This window comes from Populus euphratica, unplaced genomic scaffold, assembly GCF_000495115.2.
Source record: "Populus euphratica unplaced genomic scaffold, PopEup_1.0 scaffold393.1, whole genome shotgun sequence".
In the NCBI taxonomy this organism is placed as follows: Eukaryota; Viridiplantae; Streptophyta; class Magnoliopsida; order Malpighiales; family Salicaceae; genus Populus; species Populus euphratica.
Genome location: NW_011500280.1, coordinates 1 through 21,714, shown reverse-complemented (window position 1 = coordinate 21,714; position 21,714 = coordinate 1). Strand labels below are relative to the sequence as shown.

At 30.3% G+C, this 21,714-nt stretch overlaps 1 protein-coding gene across 1 annotated transcript; it reads left to right on the top strand.

The window, feature by feature from the left end:
* The first annotated feature begins 3,122 nt into the window (after positions 1-3,122).
* Positions 3,123-4,638, top strand: LOC105113118 (uncharacterized). Its single transcript, XM_011009146.1, has one exon. It carries the CDS (start codon positions 3,625-3,627, stop codon positions 4,471-4,473), a length of 849 nt encoding a protein of 282 aa, XP_011007448.1. The 5' UTR covers positions 3,123-3,624; the 3' UTR covers positions 4,474-4,638.
* Positions 4,639-21,714: the final 17,076 nt, after the last annotated feature.

Sequence of the window (21,714 nt, the reverse complement as noted above, 5' to 3'; positions counted from 1 at the left end):
AAAAATCTTACCACCTACTTAGAGCAGCAAAGTTGGAGATCTAATCCAATTTCAATGATTTTCTGCTTTTTTTTTCAATTGATCGGAAAAGGTTTTTTCTCTCTCCAAATAATAATCTACAGGCTTGTTTAACATTTGATTTTTAATTATTAATCTATCATATGATTGTTTGGTTCATTGCAGGGCCAATAGCTTTGAAGTTTGTTCGGCATTGTCATATTTATAGATAAAGCAGTTTTGTTTATATCGAACTTTGATCATAAGAACAATTATTGACTTACAAAACAGGGAATAGTCCGCTTCCATTCTTAATTTCCACCCACTTTTCTTAGAATCCTGAAGACGATACTTTCAAGTAGAGCTTCAAGTAAAAGATTAATAAAATGCAAAATAATTTGATAAACTCAGATAAGATTCTTCAAGGCGAGTGCATGTATGCATATTGCATAGTAATTAAATATAATTATAGTTGGTCTCGAGTTAATTCAAATTAATTATTTATTTTAAAAAATTAAAATAATATTATTTTTTTAAATTAAAAATTATATTAAAAGTAATTTTAATAAATTAATAGAATCATGAATTAACCATTGTGATTACCTGGTCAAACCAAATAATTTATAAGTTTATTTTTTATCACTCAATTCAAATTAAAAACAAGTTAGTTGAGTCTTGAGTTGGCAAATCAAGTTTAATAAAGGGCATTGCATGAAAGAAGTATATATGTTGCTGGTGTTCCGAATGTAGTTGTTGAATAATGAAAACCTAAATAAGTTCATTGCACATTATTATTCACCAAAAATGAGTCACTGGGAAGCAATCTCCGGAAAAGATAATAGGAAAGGAAATGTCGATAATCCAAGATCCATTAACGAAAAAGCTTGTGAAGAGAGGAATCTCCAACTCGAATCAACTCCCATAATGTGCCAAACACAGATACCATGTCCACGCTTCATTGATCTTGATTGAAATTTCTACATATTTCCTTCTATCAAAATGGGGAATGGAAACATTGCAATTTATATAAGAGTACTGAATATATCTACACTTCAATGATTTTGAGAATGATAAGATTGCTGATTGCAACTTGAGAAGGTAAAATGATATACAAATTAATGAATCGGTAGTTTTCTTGCTTTATGAAAAAGCCTAAGTATTTGTTCAAAATATACAAATACAAGGTGATAATCCAATAACATGTCAATGGATTTTGCATCCATGTCCAACATCTTTAGTCTTGATATGAGTCTAACTTGTTTACAAGTTCAATATTTTTGTGTTTAATTATGTGTTGATTCCAAACAGACATGGATTTTATAAGATGTCAGACTCACATTCTTGAATTTAGCTACATGTTGAGCCCAAATAGATAAGGATCTAATGAGCTATTAAACTTAACATTTTTAAGTTCAATTACATGTTTAACCCAAATAAACATGGATCTGGTGAGCTACCAGACCCACCGTTCATAACCTTGGCACCATGTTGAGCTCAAATAGGTACAAGCCTGGCGAATAGCTAGACCTAAAACTCCTGAGCTTGGTTGCGTGTTGAGCCTAATGAGGCATAGGTCTAGCAAACTGCCAAATCTTTTACTCCTATACTTGGTCACATGTCAAGCCCAATTAGGCATGAGTTTGGTGTGCTGCTTAATCCGATGTCCTTAGGTTAACTATGTACTAAATTTAAGTGGATATGAGTCTAGTTCACTACCATGCCTTATAACCGTGAGTTTGGTAGTGTACCATACACAAAGGACTAAAAGGTTTGGAGATAATTATAGGTCCTATATTAGGTTATTAAGTTTTGTTTTTTTGTTCTTATGACTTTTAATATAAAATATTAATGTTCAGGATATTCATCCTCTTAAATCCAAAAGTGTATAAAACATGTCTTAAGAGCCTACTATATTTTTATTTCATTAATCTTGTGTAAGGAATTTTTATCCCTCATTAATATTATTATAAAAAAAATAACTCTCTAACCCTTCTATTCCAGTCAAATAATAAGATTTAGGAATTATAAACACCCTCTGAACTACCAGGTAAAGGCTTGGCAATTTTTATTCTCTAGACACTAATATATACTTCTAAATCTTAGGGTATTTATCGAATCAAAATAAGAACAAACACTTTTATTCTTGAAATTTAATGTTCATTCTCTCATGCATTGCGGTCTATTTTTTTGAAAGCTATTAACTTTATTATCTAAGGACTCCTGAACCTCACTGAAATAGACTATTTTGCATTTGTTAGACCCTTCTACTATCAATTATTTATTTTTTAAACTTTAAAGAATGAAATATTGACATGAATATATAATTATTTATTGTTCAAACATCAAAAAACCTAATACCTAAATAAATTGGATTTTGAAACATCATAGCATATAATTTTTTTATATCTAATAGGTAAACTAATTAAAAATAAATTACATATACCCTAATAATAAATTATTAGTTTTCATAAGAAAAAAAATTATTGCATGTATTTGTATTAAAAAACTTCAAGTTTGTTTGTCTATATAACACTATTGTTTAAGAAATTCTCCAGCACTCTAATAGAAACCAGCGATAGTTAAGTATAATTTTATTGTCATTCTTAAGAGAGGAAAATACAAATAGAAGAAAAAATATATACTTATCAAAAGTGAATTTTTATTTTATTTTTATTCAAGAAACTAGAACTTAATGTACCGACACTAGGACAATGTCTATTTTAATTGAACTGTATAAATATGATTTTCATTTCTATTTATAAACTTTGATTCCATTTTATCAATGCTAAAAAAATATATTATTATATTATTTTATTTTTACTTTTATAAATCATATCAATTTATTTACTTGAATCAATTTAATTTGTGAAGGATCTTGTCCTTTGCAATCAATTAAAGGATTAAAATGGTAAGATTGCAATTTGCAATTATTTATATCCTCCATCCAAAATGGAAAATGGCAAGATCGCAATCCACGTGTCCTCTATCAAAATGAGAAACTATGAAAAAAAGTGAAAGAAATAATAAATAAAAAAAAACAGACAGCCCACTATTAGGATGTCGTAATATTAAATATGGAGAGATTATAGGCCACGACACAACAGTTGATGGAGACCTTCCGTGCCCATTGTCCACGCCATGCATCTCTGCACATACTTGCCCATGGACCCTCTTCTGGTCGAAGTCTCGGCCGTTGTTGTTCAGGCTCTCTCACCTTTATTAATTAATTTTTGTTCGCATTTATAAATCTCTGTATCATAGAATGGATCCTTCCCAGACTAATTATTCTCTATAAAAGCCTCCCTCCCCTCCCACCCCCCGAGAGCTCTATCTGTATTACAATTTCTACTTTCCTCTAAGAACTTCAACACGAACCAGACCAAATAAGGTAAGACTGTACCAAAAAAGAGTTAGCTATCTCAGTCACAATCCCTGCTATCCCTCTCTGTATCCCTATTTTCTCTCACTTTCCTTCTCTGCAAGAACCCTTTACTCCGAGCAACGCCAAAGCCCCTTACAAGCTCTCTTCCCTCTCTCGCTCTCTCTATATCCATGTCTCTTTCATAGCCTCCGGTTGCCGTTCCTTATCATTTGGCTTCTTGCAGATCAAAACCCCACAGACCAAAAATGTCTAGTTCCTTTGAAATATTTGACAAAGAGAAGGCTGGGAAAGCCGATGCTATGAGAAGGTACAACAGAAAGAGAAACTTGTACTCCTTCTTGGAAACTGTGGGAGCTTTAGTCTTGCTTTGGTGCTCCTTCTCTTGCTTCCCTGTCATAACACATACAGCCTCTCGTTATCTCTCCTTTTTTAACCAGAAAATCTATGCTTTTGTGCTTGCAAACGTTTTCATTCTAATCGTCGTCTACCTTTCATCTACAAAACCCAGCAACAATGACCAAAGCGGCACTCCAATCCACACCGATATCTATGACGAGTACGCTTCCTTCTCCACCTCCTCTCCTCAGTGGAAAACTACCACCGGAGAGGACAAACAGTTTGTTGTTTCATCGCTGCAAGAGGAACGAGTTCAAGCAGAAGAGAAGAATCCAGTTCGTGAGAAAGATACACTCGACGACGAAAAACAAATTGTTTGCTGCGAGAAAACTAACGATGCTGCCAATGTTGATGAAATGGGAAAAAATCCAGTTCGTGATCTTACAGTGTTCAAAGAGGGGAAGTTTTTCAGGAGGACGCTATCAGGGAAACATGGGAAAGAGAAAAGGGAATATTCACGAGAGTTTCGAAGATCGGAGACGGAGATTGGAAGGGAAACGTTGACTGTAGTCCGTACTGGTGGCCTTAATCATAATACTCCGGGAGCCGCGAGAAAGTCGATGCTGGAGATGAATAATGACGAGTTCAGGCTTACAGTTGAGAGATTTATTGCTACTAAGAAGAAGATTTTGAGAGAGGAAAGTATTGCTTTGTCAAGTGAGGAAAAGGAAGAATATTTAGCTATTAATTATAGATAAGTAATTAATATTTAGCAGTATTAGTGGAAAAATTAATAAAAATAATTAGGTACCATAAAATCGAGAGGTGGTTTTTATGATTCATGATGCATAATTCTTCTAGTTCATCCTTGGATTGCCCGAAATAAATATCTTTAAAATTGAAGAATCAATGAATCCTTATTTTTATTGTCTTTTTTAAGTCTTTATAATATCCAGAATAATACAAACAAGATTTAAATATATGGAATTGTAACTATGAAATGACTTTCTTGTATTTCATAAAAGTTAGGTGCAATAATCTTTACGTAAAGACTACTCTATCTAACTTTCCAGTTACTTAATTTTTCTTTGTTTTTTTTTTTAATCTTGAATTATATATATATAAAAAGAAATTAGAACGACATATTGTACTCGGAAACATAAAACTATAACGTCTTCTCATATGTTCAGATTTCACTTCAGAAACCTTAATTTGTATTTTGGACAGCCATTGATTGAAAAACAATTAGGTTGTCAGATTTTGTTTTTAGGAGAACAGGAAATAGACAAAAACATTTAGGCATTTTTTACCCTCAAAAGTTTTGGATCTTCAAGAGTGAAAAATCACCCTTTCTCTAATTAAAGGGCAGATTAGGGTTTAGAACGTATTTAGACAGATTAAGACCTTAATTTCAATGAATGATCTCATAATTGCATAATTATTGAATTAGTGGGTGATTCATCTATACAGGAGATATAAATTCTTCGTGGTAACGAAGGCAAAGTTATAGCTATCTCCTTCCTCTACATTTTCCCTTCGGGAAACGTCATCGTCATTCCTCTTCTACCTCTTTTTTTCCATTGTTTTCTATGTTGAATCTACTTTATGTTTCATAATCACTGGGTCCTAGAGGGGTTGAGTCATTATTTTGTTTGCGTTGGTACTGTTAAAAAAACCATTGACGTGGGGTTAGGGAGGTTTTGTTTTCAATTTCTTGTATACAAAGGTTTCTTTATGAAGCAGCTTTGCTCTTATCCACTTGTTGTCGAAATTCTGCAACACGAGGGACGCCAGAGGTCTCTTGCTTTATTATAATCAGCATTTGTGATCTTTAATGTTTATGTTGGAAGGAATTTGAAAGGGTAACGATAATTGTTTTTTAAAATATTTTTATTTGAAAATAAATTAAAATAATTTTTTTATTTTTTAAAATTTATTTTTTATATCAATACATTAAAAAATTTAAAAATATTTAAAAAAATCAAAATTTAAAAAAAAAATCAGTTTAAATCATATTTTTAAACAAAATTTTAATTCAGACTCGAGACACCAATATTCTACCATTGGAATGTTCATCACAATCATTTTGTTTTGGACTTCGAAGCACTTCTTCCCTCCGTACAATAGCATCAAAACCATGCTTCATCGGCTTATTGATAATTTGCACACCATTTCTATCATACCGATGACCCGGTTTAAGGGGTGACCCGGGGTTAATATAAATTTTTATTTTTTAAGAAAATTGGAACAAATTTTTTTTACATTAAATTGCATCTTAATTGTGAGTTGACCTGTCATGCTAACTAAGTAAATTATAAATTCATTTTTTGACCTAGATTTAAATTAAAAGCAAGGCGATTAGGTCTTGAATTAACTCTTGTTTGAAGGATTTTTTTATTTATGTGAGATACAAATTTTAGCAATTGAAACAGCAGGGGAAATGGTCAATATAGATGGAATATTACTCATTTTATTTTACTGTATTTTCATCAATGTTTGTCCGGTGATGTGGTGGACCGTGGTCTCTGTGGATATGAGAAGTCCGTGTTTCTTAATTTTTTTTTTTAAGTAAAGCAATGAAAAGTAAAGTAATGCGGACAGAAACTATGTATTACTTAGGTTATAGCAAGGCGTTGTTGAATTAATTTTTTTTAAAATGTGAAGCATTATTAATATATTTTATAATTAAGAAAATAATTATAACCTTAAAATATGATTACATATTAAATGAATTTTTTTTAAAATATAGATATAATAATATGTTACATCGACTTGAGTTAATTATTAAAATTATAATTCAAGTCGTGAAATTATAATAACTTTATAAAAAATAAATTAAAATTAATTATAAAAATTTAATTTTTAATCAATTTAATATTGAAAAATAAAATTAAAAAAATAAATAAATTAAAAAAAAACTATAATCCAGTGTTAAAATGTTGAAATTTAATATTGAAATTTAAAATTTAATTCTTAATCAATTTAATATTGAAAGATAAAATTAAAAAATAAATAAATTAAAAAAAAACTACAATCCAGTGTTAAAATGTTGAAATCAAGGGAAAAAAATCTATGAAACTGATATATGACTAAATAAAAAAAAAATAAAAAATTACAAAGTATAATTTTTAAAATAATATAATAGTAATAATATTAAAGGATGATTTCAAAAAAACTAAGCAAAAAAATTATTACAATAAATAATATTTTGTAGATGTTGTTACAATGAATTAACCATATTTTTAGTATTTTTTTTAATTACATCCTTTAATCTTTTATTGATAACTAGATAGTTGGCTCACTATAAGCCCAAGTGGACTGGATAAAGTTTTTTCTAATATAAAAAAAGATGTTTAGGTAATAATAACTCGAGTTCATTTAAGTTAAACTTGCAAGGGATTTTTCCTTTCTTGAAATTTAGAATATAAAATTAGAATAACCGAATAAAAAAAAGTAAAATAAATCATAAAATTTAAGTTCTGATAATGTAGATAATGTCTAATATTATGATAGTAGTTGTTTTTTAAAGAGCTTCTCTTAGCAACATGCATAAAAATATTTTTATTTATTTTTTAAAATTTATTTTTGATATCAGTATATCAAAACGATTAAAAAATATATAAAAAAATTATTTTGAAGGAAAAAAATATTTTTTCTTTAAAAACATGCAACAACAAACGGTATCTTAATATCAAAGGATTGAATTGAAAAAAACTCAATTTTGAAAAAAAAAATCAAAGAAAATACATGGGCCATTCCGAGTTCACTCAGCTAACCTACAATTTGCTTCGTGAGATCATTATAAAAAAATTAAATTGTTTAAAAAGAACATTGAAGAAAGACTAAAGTCATATCAATTAAAAAAAAGTTGAAAACAACTGGGTTAAACTGATGAACCTGCATCCCATAATAACCATACATAAAAGAAAAAAAAACATAAATTTAAAGGTCTAATAATTTAATGTCAAATAATAAAATTGAACCAAAGTTAAAAAAAAAAAACCAAATTTACCTGAGTTAACTTGATTAACTCGTGACTTTGACATGAGATTGAGATAAAAAAATATTTTTTTCAAAATGAGACCTAGAAAAAAAAATTGAAGTTAAATCATTAAAAAAGTTGTAAAAAACTAGAGTCAACTCTAGTCAATTTTCTAACTTGCAACCCGAGATAACCCAAAAAAATAAAAAAAAAATAAAACAGTCCAAGGATAAATAACCTAATGTCAGATAATGAAATTAAAAAAAATTAATTTAAAAAACTAAAAATTTAAAAAATAATTGACTCAGGTTAATTCTACTATCTCGCAATCATGAATATGAGATTAGAATAACCCCAAATAAATAAAATTTTAACAAATAATAAAGTTCAAGCCCCAATATTCAATGATAAAATTGTAAAATAAAATAAAATAAAAATAATATAAAGAAAAACTAGTGTTAAACTAAGATAATTTTTGAATTCAGTTACTCAAGTTATGAGACTAATTCTGATATAAAAACTAAAACAAACAAAAAATCATGCACTAAATTAGAAAATAAAATTTTTTAAAAATAAATAAAAAAATAAAAATCAAAATTAAATAAACGTGATAAAATAAAATAAAATATTTAGGGATGAAATTGAAATAAAAAACAATTCAAGAAAAGGATTAAGAAGGAATCAATTATGATCACATTGAATAAAAAAAATTAAACAAAACAAAATATCCAGAGATGAAATCTAAAATAAAAAACTTCAAAAATCATTAAAAAAAATAATAACTAAAATTAAAATAAACAATAAGAGGACATTTATTTTTAGTAGAGTTGGGGTGAAAACCAAGATGTAAAATTAAAGAGAAAAGGAGGAGAAAAAAGAAAAACATTCACAGGAAATCAACTCACCTCCACTGTTGACATGCGTTAAGTTATCGTGTAGAGGATTGCTCTTCACTTCGATCGTTATTGTTGACAGTGACATTTAAACATCGAGAGGTGTCTTATATGTTGCCCAAACAATACGAGTGTTTTCCATCTATTAACGCTTGCAAATAATCCTCACTTTTTATTATTTTTATATATGTTCAAAGACTTAAATGTCCCTCATTTCAATTATTAATATAAAAAAATATGAAAAAGAACCTAAATAGCCCTACCCGTCAGCATTATTTTTGAGAAATGCAAGGTGCATTTGAAGGCGAAAATACCAAAAAGCCTTTATCCCCAACTTTAATTTTTTTTTTTTTTTAACTTCTAAAGGCATGTTTGTTATTACATTGTTCACGTAAAATGCAGGACTTCTTTAACCCCTGTTAATACGACAATGACAATTAAATTCCAATGATACGACCATGTGCTTTGAGTTTTTTAAGTATGAGCAAAACAATATTTTTTAATCTACAATCCACTATGTATTTTGTTTTTTTTTTTTTTTGTATATTTATCTTATACGCAAGTTTTCTTTTCGAAGCACTCACAACCTTGTCTCCTTTGTTTGTCACTTCCTTTGGTTGCACTGCTAGCTGCTGTTATGCATGTGAGTCATGTAAGTGATACAAGAAAGATGTCCCGTTTTCTCTTTTAGAAGTACAAAATGGACTCTCTCTCTCTCTTTGACCCACACCTGCTGGTATTTTATTAACAATGGAGAGTACTAGTGGATTTGACATGAGCTCTAGATTACATTAAGCTGGTGCCAATTAAAGCAGACCTTAAACACATGCAAAAGGTATATGATAAAGTTAAGTCAACATTATCAACTGCACAACAAGTGTAAGGATGAGAAACTTAATCCATGTTGGAACCTGAAATTGCAACAAATCTTGAGCAAAACATATAGCGACAATTTCCCCCCATAATTGTTTCTAAGATACTCAACTACCGAGTCTGTGCGTTCCAATTGTCTTTAACATATCTGTGTTTGTTAGGTTATTCTTGAATATTTATAGTCTGGTCGTATTTGGATGGTGGGAAAAAAAGCAAAAACTGATCAGTACTGTCATTGTTTGAATTGAAGAAACATATACATACATACATACATACATATATATATATATATATAATGGAAATCTAGGCAGCTTATTAATTATGGAAAAGTAATTCAGCAAGTGATGATCAGGTAGATGATAAATTGAAGGATAGGACAGCTCCCCTAAGTATTTAGTATTTAACATCTTAAGAAATTAAAAAGAAAAAAAATGGTATCGCTTTAGGAAAAGCTACAAAAGGATGGTCACTTGCAGACCATGATGGCATGGCACCCATGGATTTGCACACAGAGATCGTACAAGTCTGTTCTCGCTTTCTCAATCTTCTCGATAACTTTAGTCGAAATGTCCATTTCTATTTAGTTAATGTCATGATTATTGTGACAGAAAGTAGTGTGTGCGTAAGTAAAGAAGCATAACCTTTGTGTTTTTGCCTTTATATACAGGTTGTGTATTTTAACCCACATCAAGAAAATCATAGAGGAGCATTACTTAACAACAAAGTAGTGGTAGGCAGACGAGTGGACTTGATCCAAACTGGATTATTGCGAAAAGGAGCTGCAATCATGGGGTCATGTCAAAGAACCAACAATGCCCTATTCTAGTATTCATGGCATGTAACGAAGCCAGGAAAAAGAAATAATTATTTTTCCACTTTATATCATGCAGAGCCAACTTATAAAATCAAAAAAAAAACCATTAGGATTGAAAAAGCTGATACACCATGCTTAAAGCCTTGATTTAATATTAGACCAATCTATAATGCCTTTAGACCCATAATTAAAACAGTAACCATTAAAAACTTATTACAGACTTAAGCTAATTTGATAGGCAATAAAGAATTAAGAAGAAACTGTATTCAAAGGTCACAGTTCCATAATTGAAAATTACCTTGTTCCTCATAAAACATATACTCCGGCTAACACAATAAAAAAATATAAACCAAGTCTTATACTGGAATTTTCTAAATACCAGGTTAGGCCACTAATATAAAAGATCATTCACATGACAAGGAAAGCAACTACTAATATCCCTACCAATCTAAAAAAATTATCTATAATTTCCACACTGATCTATAGTAAAGCAGAAGGAGATTTGAAGTCTCGGTCTTATTTTCATAAAAAATATAAAAGGCTTGATCAACTGAGGTGGCAGGTGATGGTTGATCAGATTATATTATCAAGGCATGCCATATGCTACCTAAAATTATCGTGGCACGCTTCTGCTCTCTAAGAAATTGATCAAGCCATGAGTTTGATTAATGACATTGATACACAGCATCTATCTCATGATTGAATTGCAAATGTACGTTGTCTGATTTTCCTACATGCTTCTTGTTCACTAACAGGGATCATGTGTCTGTCTGTTGATCTAATTAGTGTTGGTATACATTGTCTAGAATGACACTACTAAAAAATGGCAATGCATCCTAAGTTACAAGACTCGCCTAAATAATAGGCAGGGTTTGTCAATTGCAGTTAAAAGGTGTTTTTTAAAAATTTTAACTTTTTTAAATTAATACATTTTTTATATTTTTAAATTATTTTGATGTGATGATGTCAAAAATAATTTTTTTAAAAATAAAAAAATATTATTTTAATATATTTTAAAATAAAAAACTTTGAAAAGCTATTATCACACTCTCAAATATTCTCTAATAAAATATGATTCATTTATGAAACTCAAGTCATGTATCCTCAGTTACACTAAAAAATATTATTATTATTTAAAAAAATAGTAATAAAATCTGGCATAGCTACTAGATCCAAAAGGCCTATAAAAAATAAAATAATTTTTTTAATTAATTAGGATTTTTGTTTAAAATATTTTAAGAATATTTTTAATATTTTTAATAAAAATAAAAATAATTTTTTAAAAAAATAATTAAAATTCTTATTTAGAATACTTTAAGGATAATATATATATATTATTTTATAAAAAATAAAAAATAAAAAATTATAAATTATTGTAGTGCTGAATATTGATTGCTTATGTGTATTGGCGCATGTTAGTTTCATTTTAAAAATGTGAATAAAAATCTCAAATCGTGCTTTTATATATATATATATATTAGCATGCCGAAGAATCTATTGTTAAGTCAGATTGATAGCAAAGAAAACTCACTTGTAAGTGGTGGAGAGACGGGTGAAGGAAAACTAGCACCATGGCTTTAGCCATGTTCATTCACAGGCAGGTCCTTCCTCCTATCCCAAATGCTAAGAAGCTGCATGGCCTTTTGTTATGCTGTATATGAAAAAAAGAAAGGCCATGTCGATCTCTAGTCTTAACTCAAACTCTTACATTAAATTAATTACTGCGAGATGGGGAAAAAAGCCTAGAATGACACTACAAAAAAATGGCAATGCATCCTTAGTTACAAGACTCGCCTTAATATATTTTTTAGAATACTTTAAGGATAATATATATATATATATATATATGTTATTTTATAAAAAAATTATAAAATTATAAAAAAAAAATTAATTAAATATGATAGGCAAAACCAAGTCTTTGAAGTCTAACATGACTGTTTAACCCTCAAAATTTAAAATATTTTCTATATTTTTAATATTTTTTAATATTTGAAAAATAATAATATTAGCTTGCAAGTATTTCTATTATTAATATGAGTCAGACAACCACTTTTTAATCTAGAGAATCATGCTCATTTTTTAACACTCCGCTCCAAATCTATAACCTTCAGCTAAAAAAAAACATTATGTTTAGTAATTTTTATAAAATATAGAATAAGAAGATATAAACAAGAATCAATCCCAATAAAAAATTAGAATAAATTGGATTGCTAATTAATAATATTCCTAAGTCTTTTAATACAATATCTAATTAGAAGGATTAAAAGAAAACCATGTATTAATTCAGGTAAGAATAAAATAAAATAAAAAATCATTTTTTTATGATTTTATTGACCCGGTTAGAAAAAACCTTATTTAGAATGATTTTTTAATCGAACTAAATTTTAAAAAATTTAAATTATTATAGTGCTGCATATTGATTGCTTATGTGTATTTGCGCATGTTAGTTTCATTTTAAAAATGTGAATAAAAATCTCAAATTAATTACTGCGAGATGGGGAAAAAAGAAGAGAGCAACCAAATCAGGTTTGACAATAGTTGAACTCACATCAAACCTTCAAGGGTTAAATTTGTTGGGGTCATCGTACATAATAGGGTCTAGGCGTATTTACCTTGCATCGACATTAATTTAATTTCCACCCTTTCTTATTTAATTTTAAATCCTATGATGAGAGCAAAAACACTAAAGGACTCGTAAATTTATTGAGGTGAAATTGGATTGCTTTATTGGTGTTAGGAAACAAACCTTAAATCAAACAATCCTAGGGTGCATAGGTGGAATTAGGGGGTAGGGCCTGCAGGAAAACTAACTAGGCGGAATTAGGGGGTAGGGCCTGCAGGAAAATTATTATTTTTTCCAGTTATTTTCTTCAATAAATTAAATTTTTAGATTTGAAGATAGATAATTTAAATTTTAGCCCCTCTAATTTTTTTTCTTCTCATTTTGCTTTTCCAAACTAAAATCTCTAACTCCACCCTGCTCGATTGCTAATCTTGAAAACCATGGTGCTATAGATGCCATTCTTAACTATTCTTTGGGTGCTTGCTTGCCATCTACTATTTTTTATTTCAAAACTCAACTAATTACACCAAGAGTCTCTCAAGAAAGAGATTTTTTTTTCCTAAAGTTTAATAAATTTTAGAGTAAATGACTTATTCCTTTCTTCTATTTTATGAAAAAAAAATTGGAATGAAAACTCTAATTTTGGTGGAAAACATGATTAAATAACATATAGGGTAGAGCAAACACAGTGAAAAATATAGGAGCATATTAGAGGTTTATCCAATTATATAAAAATAGATGAGCTATTTATCCTAAATTTTATCTTTAAATTTTGTTCTGTTTTTGACAATGAGAGAACACCACACACAGTAAGATCTTCTAGTGTAAGAAGTGTCCCGAGTGAATTTTTTTTCTGCAAGGTGAAGTTTCTCTACCTGCTCCTATTAAACAAGAAGCACAATGTCATTTAACGAGTTGCACAAAATTACCCCCGGTATATATATATATATACCGGCCTTGAAGCTTGAAGGTGAAAAGGAATACAAATTACCCCTTTGTTGTATCCTGACCTACATACACAAACTATGATGCCTTAATTATAACATGTAAAGCTTCACAGATTTACATTTCTAAGCATATAAGATATTAAAAGGAAATGGTGCAACTGCAAATCTGGGTATAATAAAATTTTCGACGCGTGTAGTAGCTATCAGAATTCAGGAAAGCTATCTTCTGACATGCAATAATCATGGTCAAGATGTTACCTTTTATCTCTGTGTCTGTCAACATAAAAGCATCATCAGAACCTACTTTTTCATCTTCTTGATTGCCTTGCGAGCATCTTCTTCTATAATCAAGTGCAGGGTGTTCACGATCCTTTTTCTGGCCTGAATTATCACCCATTTTTTAGGATTATCAAGTTCACCGCATCAGAAAGTGACACTCGGATTCGGACTTAAAAGGAATTTAATATAGCTCAAAGCCCACAACATTCGAAGCTCAGATATGATTTGATGGACTTCATTGGTAGATTGCCTTAAGGCCTTTGTAAAATCTAGTCTAGGGAAACCTCTTGGGGACTCGAGCATTGCTTCACAGCCATGAGTTATGTCCTCTTGCGGCGTATCTCCTTTTTGCCCATCCTCTAAGTTCATCAACATCCTGCATGTGGCTTTGAAGGCTATCTGCAACAATTACATACCAAGATCACTATCATGGCTTATGTCCTCTTGCGGCATATCTCCTTTTTGCCCATCCTCTTAGTTCATCAACACCCTGCATGTGGCTTTGAAGGTTATCTGCAACAATTACATACCAAGATCACTATCATTGCTTTTTAGTTTTTATTCTCGGATTCATAATGAGATTTCCTGAGAAAAACGCGGTGATTAAGGCTTTCAAATTGGGCCTATGATTGGTTTTGTCCCAAAAATTAGCCTCTTAAGGGCTTCTCTATTCAGGCCATAGAAATTCACTGGTTGGTTTTGTCCCAAAAATTAGCCTCTTCTCTATTCAGGCCATAGAAATTCACTAATGCCCGTAAAAATATCATATAAAGTGGGTCAACTAATTAAGCCTGTAGCATTTGGTTATTGTCCAAAACAGAAAAGACAGAAACCAATAAAGAAAAAATGTATTTGATTAAAAAAAATATAAAAATAAAATTATTTTTAAAATAAATTTACTATGAATTTCTATACTTTTAAAATAAAAGATAAATAAAGTACATATCTTTAAAAATAATATTTTTTATTTTTTATTCCTAAAATATCTTTATAAAAAACTTTCAATTTCAAAATTATCCAACAAATACATATAAGGATAAGAATGATTATTATTATTATATTTTTAAAACTCATTTTCAAGGTCAATTCGGAGCCAAGTCCAGGTCAAATGTTGGGTTAACCCAACTTAGCATAAAAATAAAAATGATTATTATCATAATTTTAATAACCTAATTTGAAGGTCAACCTGAGACAAGGATCGGGTCACAAGTGAGGTAGAACACTGACTTAGGTTGTCACACATGTGCGGCATCGCGGTGAATATTCTACTTTATCTAAGTGTATCTATCTGGAAAATATAGAGAGACAAGAAAATCTAGTCTTTTATCGGTGTAAAATAAAATAGGAGTCGTTACCTAATATTTTGGTCACTAGGAACTCTAACTGGTCTCGAAGATCGGGTAAGAGAATTGGTTGTGTAAATTTAACTGGTCTCGGAGATCGGGTAAGAGAATTGGTTGTGTAAAGAGAAGATATTAGCATCTCAAATACGTCTTATCTATAGCAAGCTACATTATTTTATTGTCTAATAAAATCCAAGGTCTTATCGTATTTCCTAGTTGTTGGTATGGTTTAAGAAAAGTACTTATTGGTAAGGAGATCCTTATCTTATTAGGTAATTTTGACGTCAACAAAATAATTTAATATCCAAAATACATCTTACGTATAAGGTCATAACCCTAGATATTAAAAGAAAACAAAATATTTTTTTTGAAATTTTTGAAATATTTACCTAGTTCTCATGGCCTTAATAAACTAGTTATTAAAATAAAAATGCATGTTATTACATATATTTTTTGAAATCTCCTTTATTGTATGAAAATATGATGTTATGATTTTTATTTTATTTTATTTTAGAGAGACTAGGCCGTATGCATGATAATAAAAATATTTTATATTTTATATTTTTTATGTCTTGACAAAAATCAGGTATTTTCATATTGGATTTATATCTTTACAATATAAAAATACAAACTGATATCGATTAAAATATAGTAACAAACTTGTGGAAAAAATAGATTTTTTTAAAATAATTTTCTGAAGAAAATTGTTCGAACAAGCCAGACCTGGCCTAAAAGAAAACTAGGCCAAAATCAGCCCAAAATAAATTAAGGCCTAGTTTCTACAGGGCTAAACTCAGCCCAGCCACATGGGCTGGGCTGATGTTCCAGCCCAAAACAAACATGGACTGGTTACTGTGCTTTAGCACCGTAACCAGTTAATTAATTTGTCGGCTACTATGCACCTACATAATAACCAGTTAATTATTTTCTTACTTGCAAAACATGTACAGTACACATTTTGTATCCAAGAAGATAAACAGTAAAAGGAGATAAAGGGAAGATGGCTAACTCGCGGTGGCTCTGAAGGTGATGTTGCCGATGGTTGCTGACTAGAGAATGGCTTAGACGGTGGTTAGCTTTTCCTCTTCTTCTTCTCTATGTTTTTTTCTTCTACTCTATTCTCCTCTGTTTTTTTTCTCCTTCTGTTTCTCACAATGCTGTTGTCGATTGGGAGAGCAGTGGCAACTAGAGGTGGTGATGATGGCAGAGCGATAGTGGCTCTTCCCTGTGGTGGCTGGCAGTGTTTTGCTGTTGTTTTTCCTGTCTATACCATGGCGCAGGTTTCTGCCCTTTTTTCGATGGTGTTGTAGCGGGGGGAAAAGATGGTGAGCTGAGGAAAAATGACAATGGCGACGATAGTGCTGGTGTGTTTGTGTTGGAGAATGACAGTGGTTCGCAATTAGGGAGAAAAAAACGATGGCCGCCAATGGGTGCTCTCCCCCCTGTTTCAAGTTTCCGTGCGTCTTCTTTTCTTTATTTTCTCTCTGTTCTTTCTTCTCCTTCAAAAATTCTCCTTTTTTTTTCATTCATTTCTATTTCAAAACTTCCTCCCCCTTTATGCTGGTGTTGAGAGCAATATTTATAAGGTAAAGGAGAGTAGAGGGCTTCCCAACTGCTTCACATGGGGAGCAGGCGAGGTCTCCAATGGGCGTGGCTTTGCAGGGCATGCCTTCACTGGTTTCTCATTTTAAAGGGGCGTGGGGCTTTGGGTTTTGGGAGTAACATGTCGGGGGGGAGAGAGAGGAATAATGTCTCTCAAAACGACACTGTTCTATTCTTCTTCTTCTTTTATTATTTTTATTTATTTTATTTGTAGGGACCCAAAAATTGGTTACAAAATAGGCCAACATAAGGATAAAAATAATTATTATCATAGTTTTAAAATTTGATTCGAGAGTCGACTTGGGGTAAGGTTCAAGTCACATGTCAGGAGTGTCAACTCTAGTTGACCCAAATCAACATATAATAAAAATAATTATTATTATAATTTTAAAACTTGATTTGATGGTCAACCCGAGACAAAGCTCAGGTCATGAATCATAAGGGTTAACTCGAGTCAATGTAAAGATAAAATTTATTATTATCATAGTTTTAAAACTCAACTTGGGGATCGACTAAGACAAGGTTCAAGTCATAAGTCAGAGAGGTCAATATAGGTTGATCCGGGTCAATATATGAATAAGAATGATTATTATTATAGTTTTACAACCCGACTCGAGAGTCGACCCGAGATAAGGTTCAGGTCACGAGTTGGAAGTGTTGTTGGAGAATGGCAGTGGTTCGCAGTTAGGGAGAAAGAAACGATGGCCGCCAAGGGGTGCTCTCCCCACTGTTTCAAGTTTCCGTACGTTCTTTATGTTTTTACCTCTCTTTTTTTTCTAGCGTCTCCTTTCCTTTATTTTCTCTCTGTTCTTTCTTCTCCTTCAAAAATTCTCCTTTTTTTTTCATTCCTTTCTGTTTCAAAACTTCCTCCCCCCTTATGCTGGTGTTGAGAGCAATATTTATAAGGCAAAGGAGAGCGGAGGGCTTCCCAACTGCTTCATATGGGGAGCAGGCGAGGTCTCCAATGGGCGTGGCTTTGCAGGGCATGCCTTCACTGGTTTCTCATTTTAAAGGGGCGTGGGGCTTTGGGTTTTGGGAGTAACATGTCGGGGGGGGAGAGAGGAATAATGTCTCTCAAAACGACATTGTTCTATTCTTCTTCTTTTCTTTTTTTTTTTTATTTATAGGGACCCAAAAATTGGTTACAAAATAGGTCAACGTAAGGATAAAAATAATTGTTATCATAGTTTTAAAATTTAATTCGAGAGTCGACTTGGGGTAAGGTTCAAGTCACATGTCAAGAGTGTCAACTCTATTAGACCCAAATCAACATATAATAAAAATAATTATTATTATAATTTTAAAACTTGATTTGATGGTCAACCCGAGACAAAGCTCAGGTCATGAATCATAAGAGTTAACTCGAGTCAATGTAAAGATAAAATTTATTATTATCATAGTTTTAAAACTCAACTTGGGGATCGACTAAGACAAGGTTCAAGTCATAAGTCAGAGAGGTCAATATAGGTTGATCCGGGTCAATATATGAATAAGAATGATTATTATTATAGTTTTACAACCCGACTCGAGAGTCGACCCGAGATAAGGTTCAGGTCACGAGTTGGAAGGGCCAACCTAGCTAACCCATATTTTCTTAAAAAAATAGTCAAAGCAACCTTGTTTTGACCAAAAAAAATTTCCCATAAAAGTGTATGAGTTTTTGACCCGTGTTTTATTTCTAGTTGACTTGAGTTTTTGACTAAATTGAACCAAATTAATCCTTTCTCTATTCTTTCTTAAACTCGAATGAATGCAGCCACGGGTCAAATCATCAAGTCAGTCTTGATTTTATAACTAAAATTATTATAATGTTATTAATTTTAACACTCAATATAAACTAAAGCAAAAAAAATTATATATCTAATTTTTTCTTAAAATATTTAAGTTTAAATACATAATAATAGTAAAATAATTTTTTTATATTTTATTTTATATTTTCCGCGGTAATCAAATAAAATATAAAATATTTATTTTATTTTATAAATCACTATAAAATACAACTGTATTTTTATCTTATTTTGTCTTGTCTTTTCTATATTCACTGTCTGGAGGGGCGGAGCAAGGAAAAAAAACTAAGGGGAGCAAATTAAAAATTAAAAAGATCAAGTTAAATTTTTAATTATTTTTATAATATTAATATTTACAAGGAAGAGCCCTGACTGTCTGTATTTCTCTTGTCCTAGGGCAATAACAATGCCATGGCTCCAGTTTCCAGTTGATGTGAATGTGCTCTTGGGTTGCGTACATATGAAGGAAAATATATGGAGCCTAGTAACTAGACGAGGAAAATGCTTGTACTACAGGGGCTGTTTGTATTTGCAGTCAAGTCGTGATTCTTAAAAAATTTGATTTTCTTTTATTTTAATTTTTTTATTATATTATTTTAATATATTAATATTAAAAATTAATTTTAAAAAAATATAATTTTTTTATATATTTTATAAAAAACACTTTAAAAAATAATCATTCTATACTATCAAACACTATTTATACAATCATCACACCGAGCACTACAAATATAATTAATTGTAATTAATGTTCAACATAAATTATTAAAATATGACTACCAATAATTATTTAATATACAGGATAAAGATAAGCATATAAAATAATAAAGAAAATCACTCAATTGATCAAAATTTGTAATAATATTTCAGTGTACAACTTTATCGTGCTCAAATGATAATCATCAATATTTATTTAATAGGCAAGAGATAAGCACAATATAAAGAAAGAAACAAGGGAGAGAATTAAAGAAATAATTTTTGAGCTGGCAGGAATATAAATTCATATTAAGCTAAGCACTAACGTCGAGTGCCTGGCCAAGCATAGTGATTATGCCACCATTTTCCCAGAGTGTCAAGATTCTTCAGTCAATTCATTAAACTATTTGACGAAAACAGATATTGAACTTGTGGTGTTCACGAGAAGCACATGGTAGGCTTTGATCCCCCACAATCTCTGCAACTGATTTTATACATCTTTTCGTGAATTTTCCCGAATTGTCATGTAAGATTGTCTTAGCTGATTCGGTCATCAGAAGAAAAACTCGTGTCAATCCAAATATGGTGGTCTTGAAGCAATTTCAATACCTGTAATAATCAAAATTAATTTAATATCTTTGTGCCAATATTTTTTTTTCAATTTTCTATTATTTCCTTTAATTTCGTTATATTAAGAGATTGAGTTCTCTCGTAGTAATAATAATAATAATAATAATACCTTATATTAAGAGATTAAGTTTTCTCGTAATAATAGTAATAATAATAATTATTGTAACTCAATTTTAGTTCATTGGCTTTTAATTTAATTTTACAGGATCCAATTTTAGTTCTTGGCTTTTAATTTAATTTTACAGGATTTAAAATATAAAATTAAAAGATCAGATATTTATTTTGATAAATAGTGTGATTTATCTACTTGCGTGAAAATTAGAGAATACAATGTGTCTTTGTCATTCTATCATTATCCTCAAGATAATCCTTATCTTCTTCAAGATAATCTTTACCTTTAAGATAATCCTTATTTTCTTCAAAATAATCCTTATCTTCAATCTAATCCTTACCTTTTTCAAGATAATCCTTACTTCAAGATAATTTTTATTTTCTTCAAAATAATCCTTACCTTCAAGCTAATCCTTATTTTTTTCAAGATAATCCTTACCTTATTCAAGATAATCCTTAAAATAATGATAGTTATCTACTTTTGAATTCGATTCTAATTCGAACTTCAAAAAAGAGAATGAGTTTGATTGAAACTTTACTTCTCGCAAACGATGAGACTCTTGCACTATAAATACTAATCTCAGTATGTGAAAAAAAAGAAAAGAGGAAGGAAGATTAGAGAGAAATCCTAGAAGAAAAAATATCAAGAGGAGGTCATTACCAAAAACCCTAAAAGAGAGAAACATAAAAAAGAAAGGGGCAACGAACCCTATACTAGCTGTCGCCCCCCTCAACCATTTTTCTTCCCAATCTCTCTCGACTTTGCCTTCAATAGCCACACGCTTAGGTAAGTTTCCTTCCTTTCTTGCTAAAATAATTAACTGGTTACTGTGTTTGCTAGGGGTGTGCTTGGCAAGCATAATTTTTATGCCTTAACCATAATTTTTATGCTCATTATAATTTGATAGTTCAACAAACGAACCCTTTTTCGATAATATAAAATTCCAAAAATACTTGGGGTCTTCGTTGATTTATTTGTGAACCCTCATACCTTTTTTTCTTTATGTTTGTATTTTTTATAGATGTGCTCAATTTGTGGACTATTATTGTTAAATGCAAACATGTCGTGCAATTTTTTTTTAACTTCCATCTAAAAAGGGCAAATAATAATAAAGGATAAATAAGAAAAAAAAAAGACATAAAAGGTTTCTTCTTCAAATTTATTTTTACGAAAATATTCATTGACTCTAGAGTTAGGAGTATTGTATTTTTGGTTTTGTGCAATATTTACCAACGCCATAGTTGAAAATATTTGTAGGAATTGTTCATTGACGCCAGAGTCAGAAACATGAAAGGAAGAATAAAAAGAAAAAAAAAAAAACAAATTCTTAATAATTTTAGACAAAACCAGCAATGCAGTCTATCTTAGATAGGACGCTTAAAGGGTGATAGTATCTTTTTTTTGTGTAATCAGTCTTGTATTATAGAATCTCTATTGACCAGTTAAAGTTTCTAGTGACCATAATACTAGATGACAAC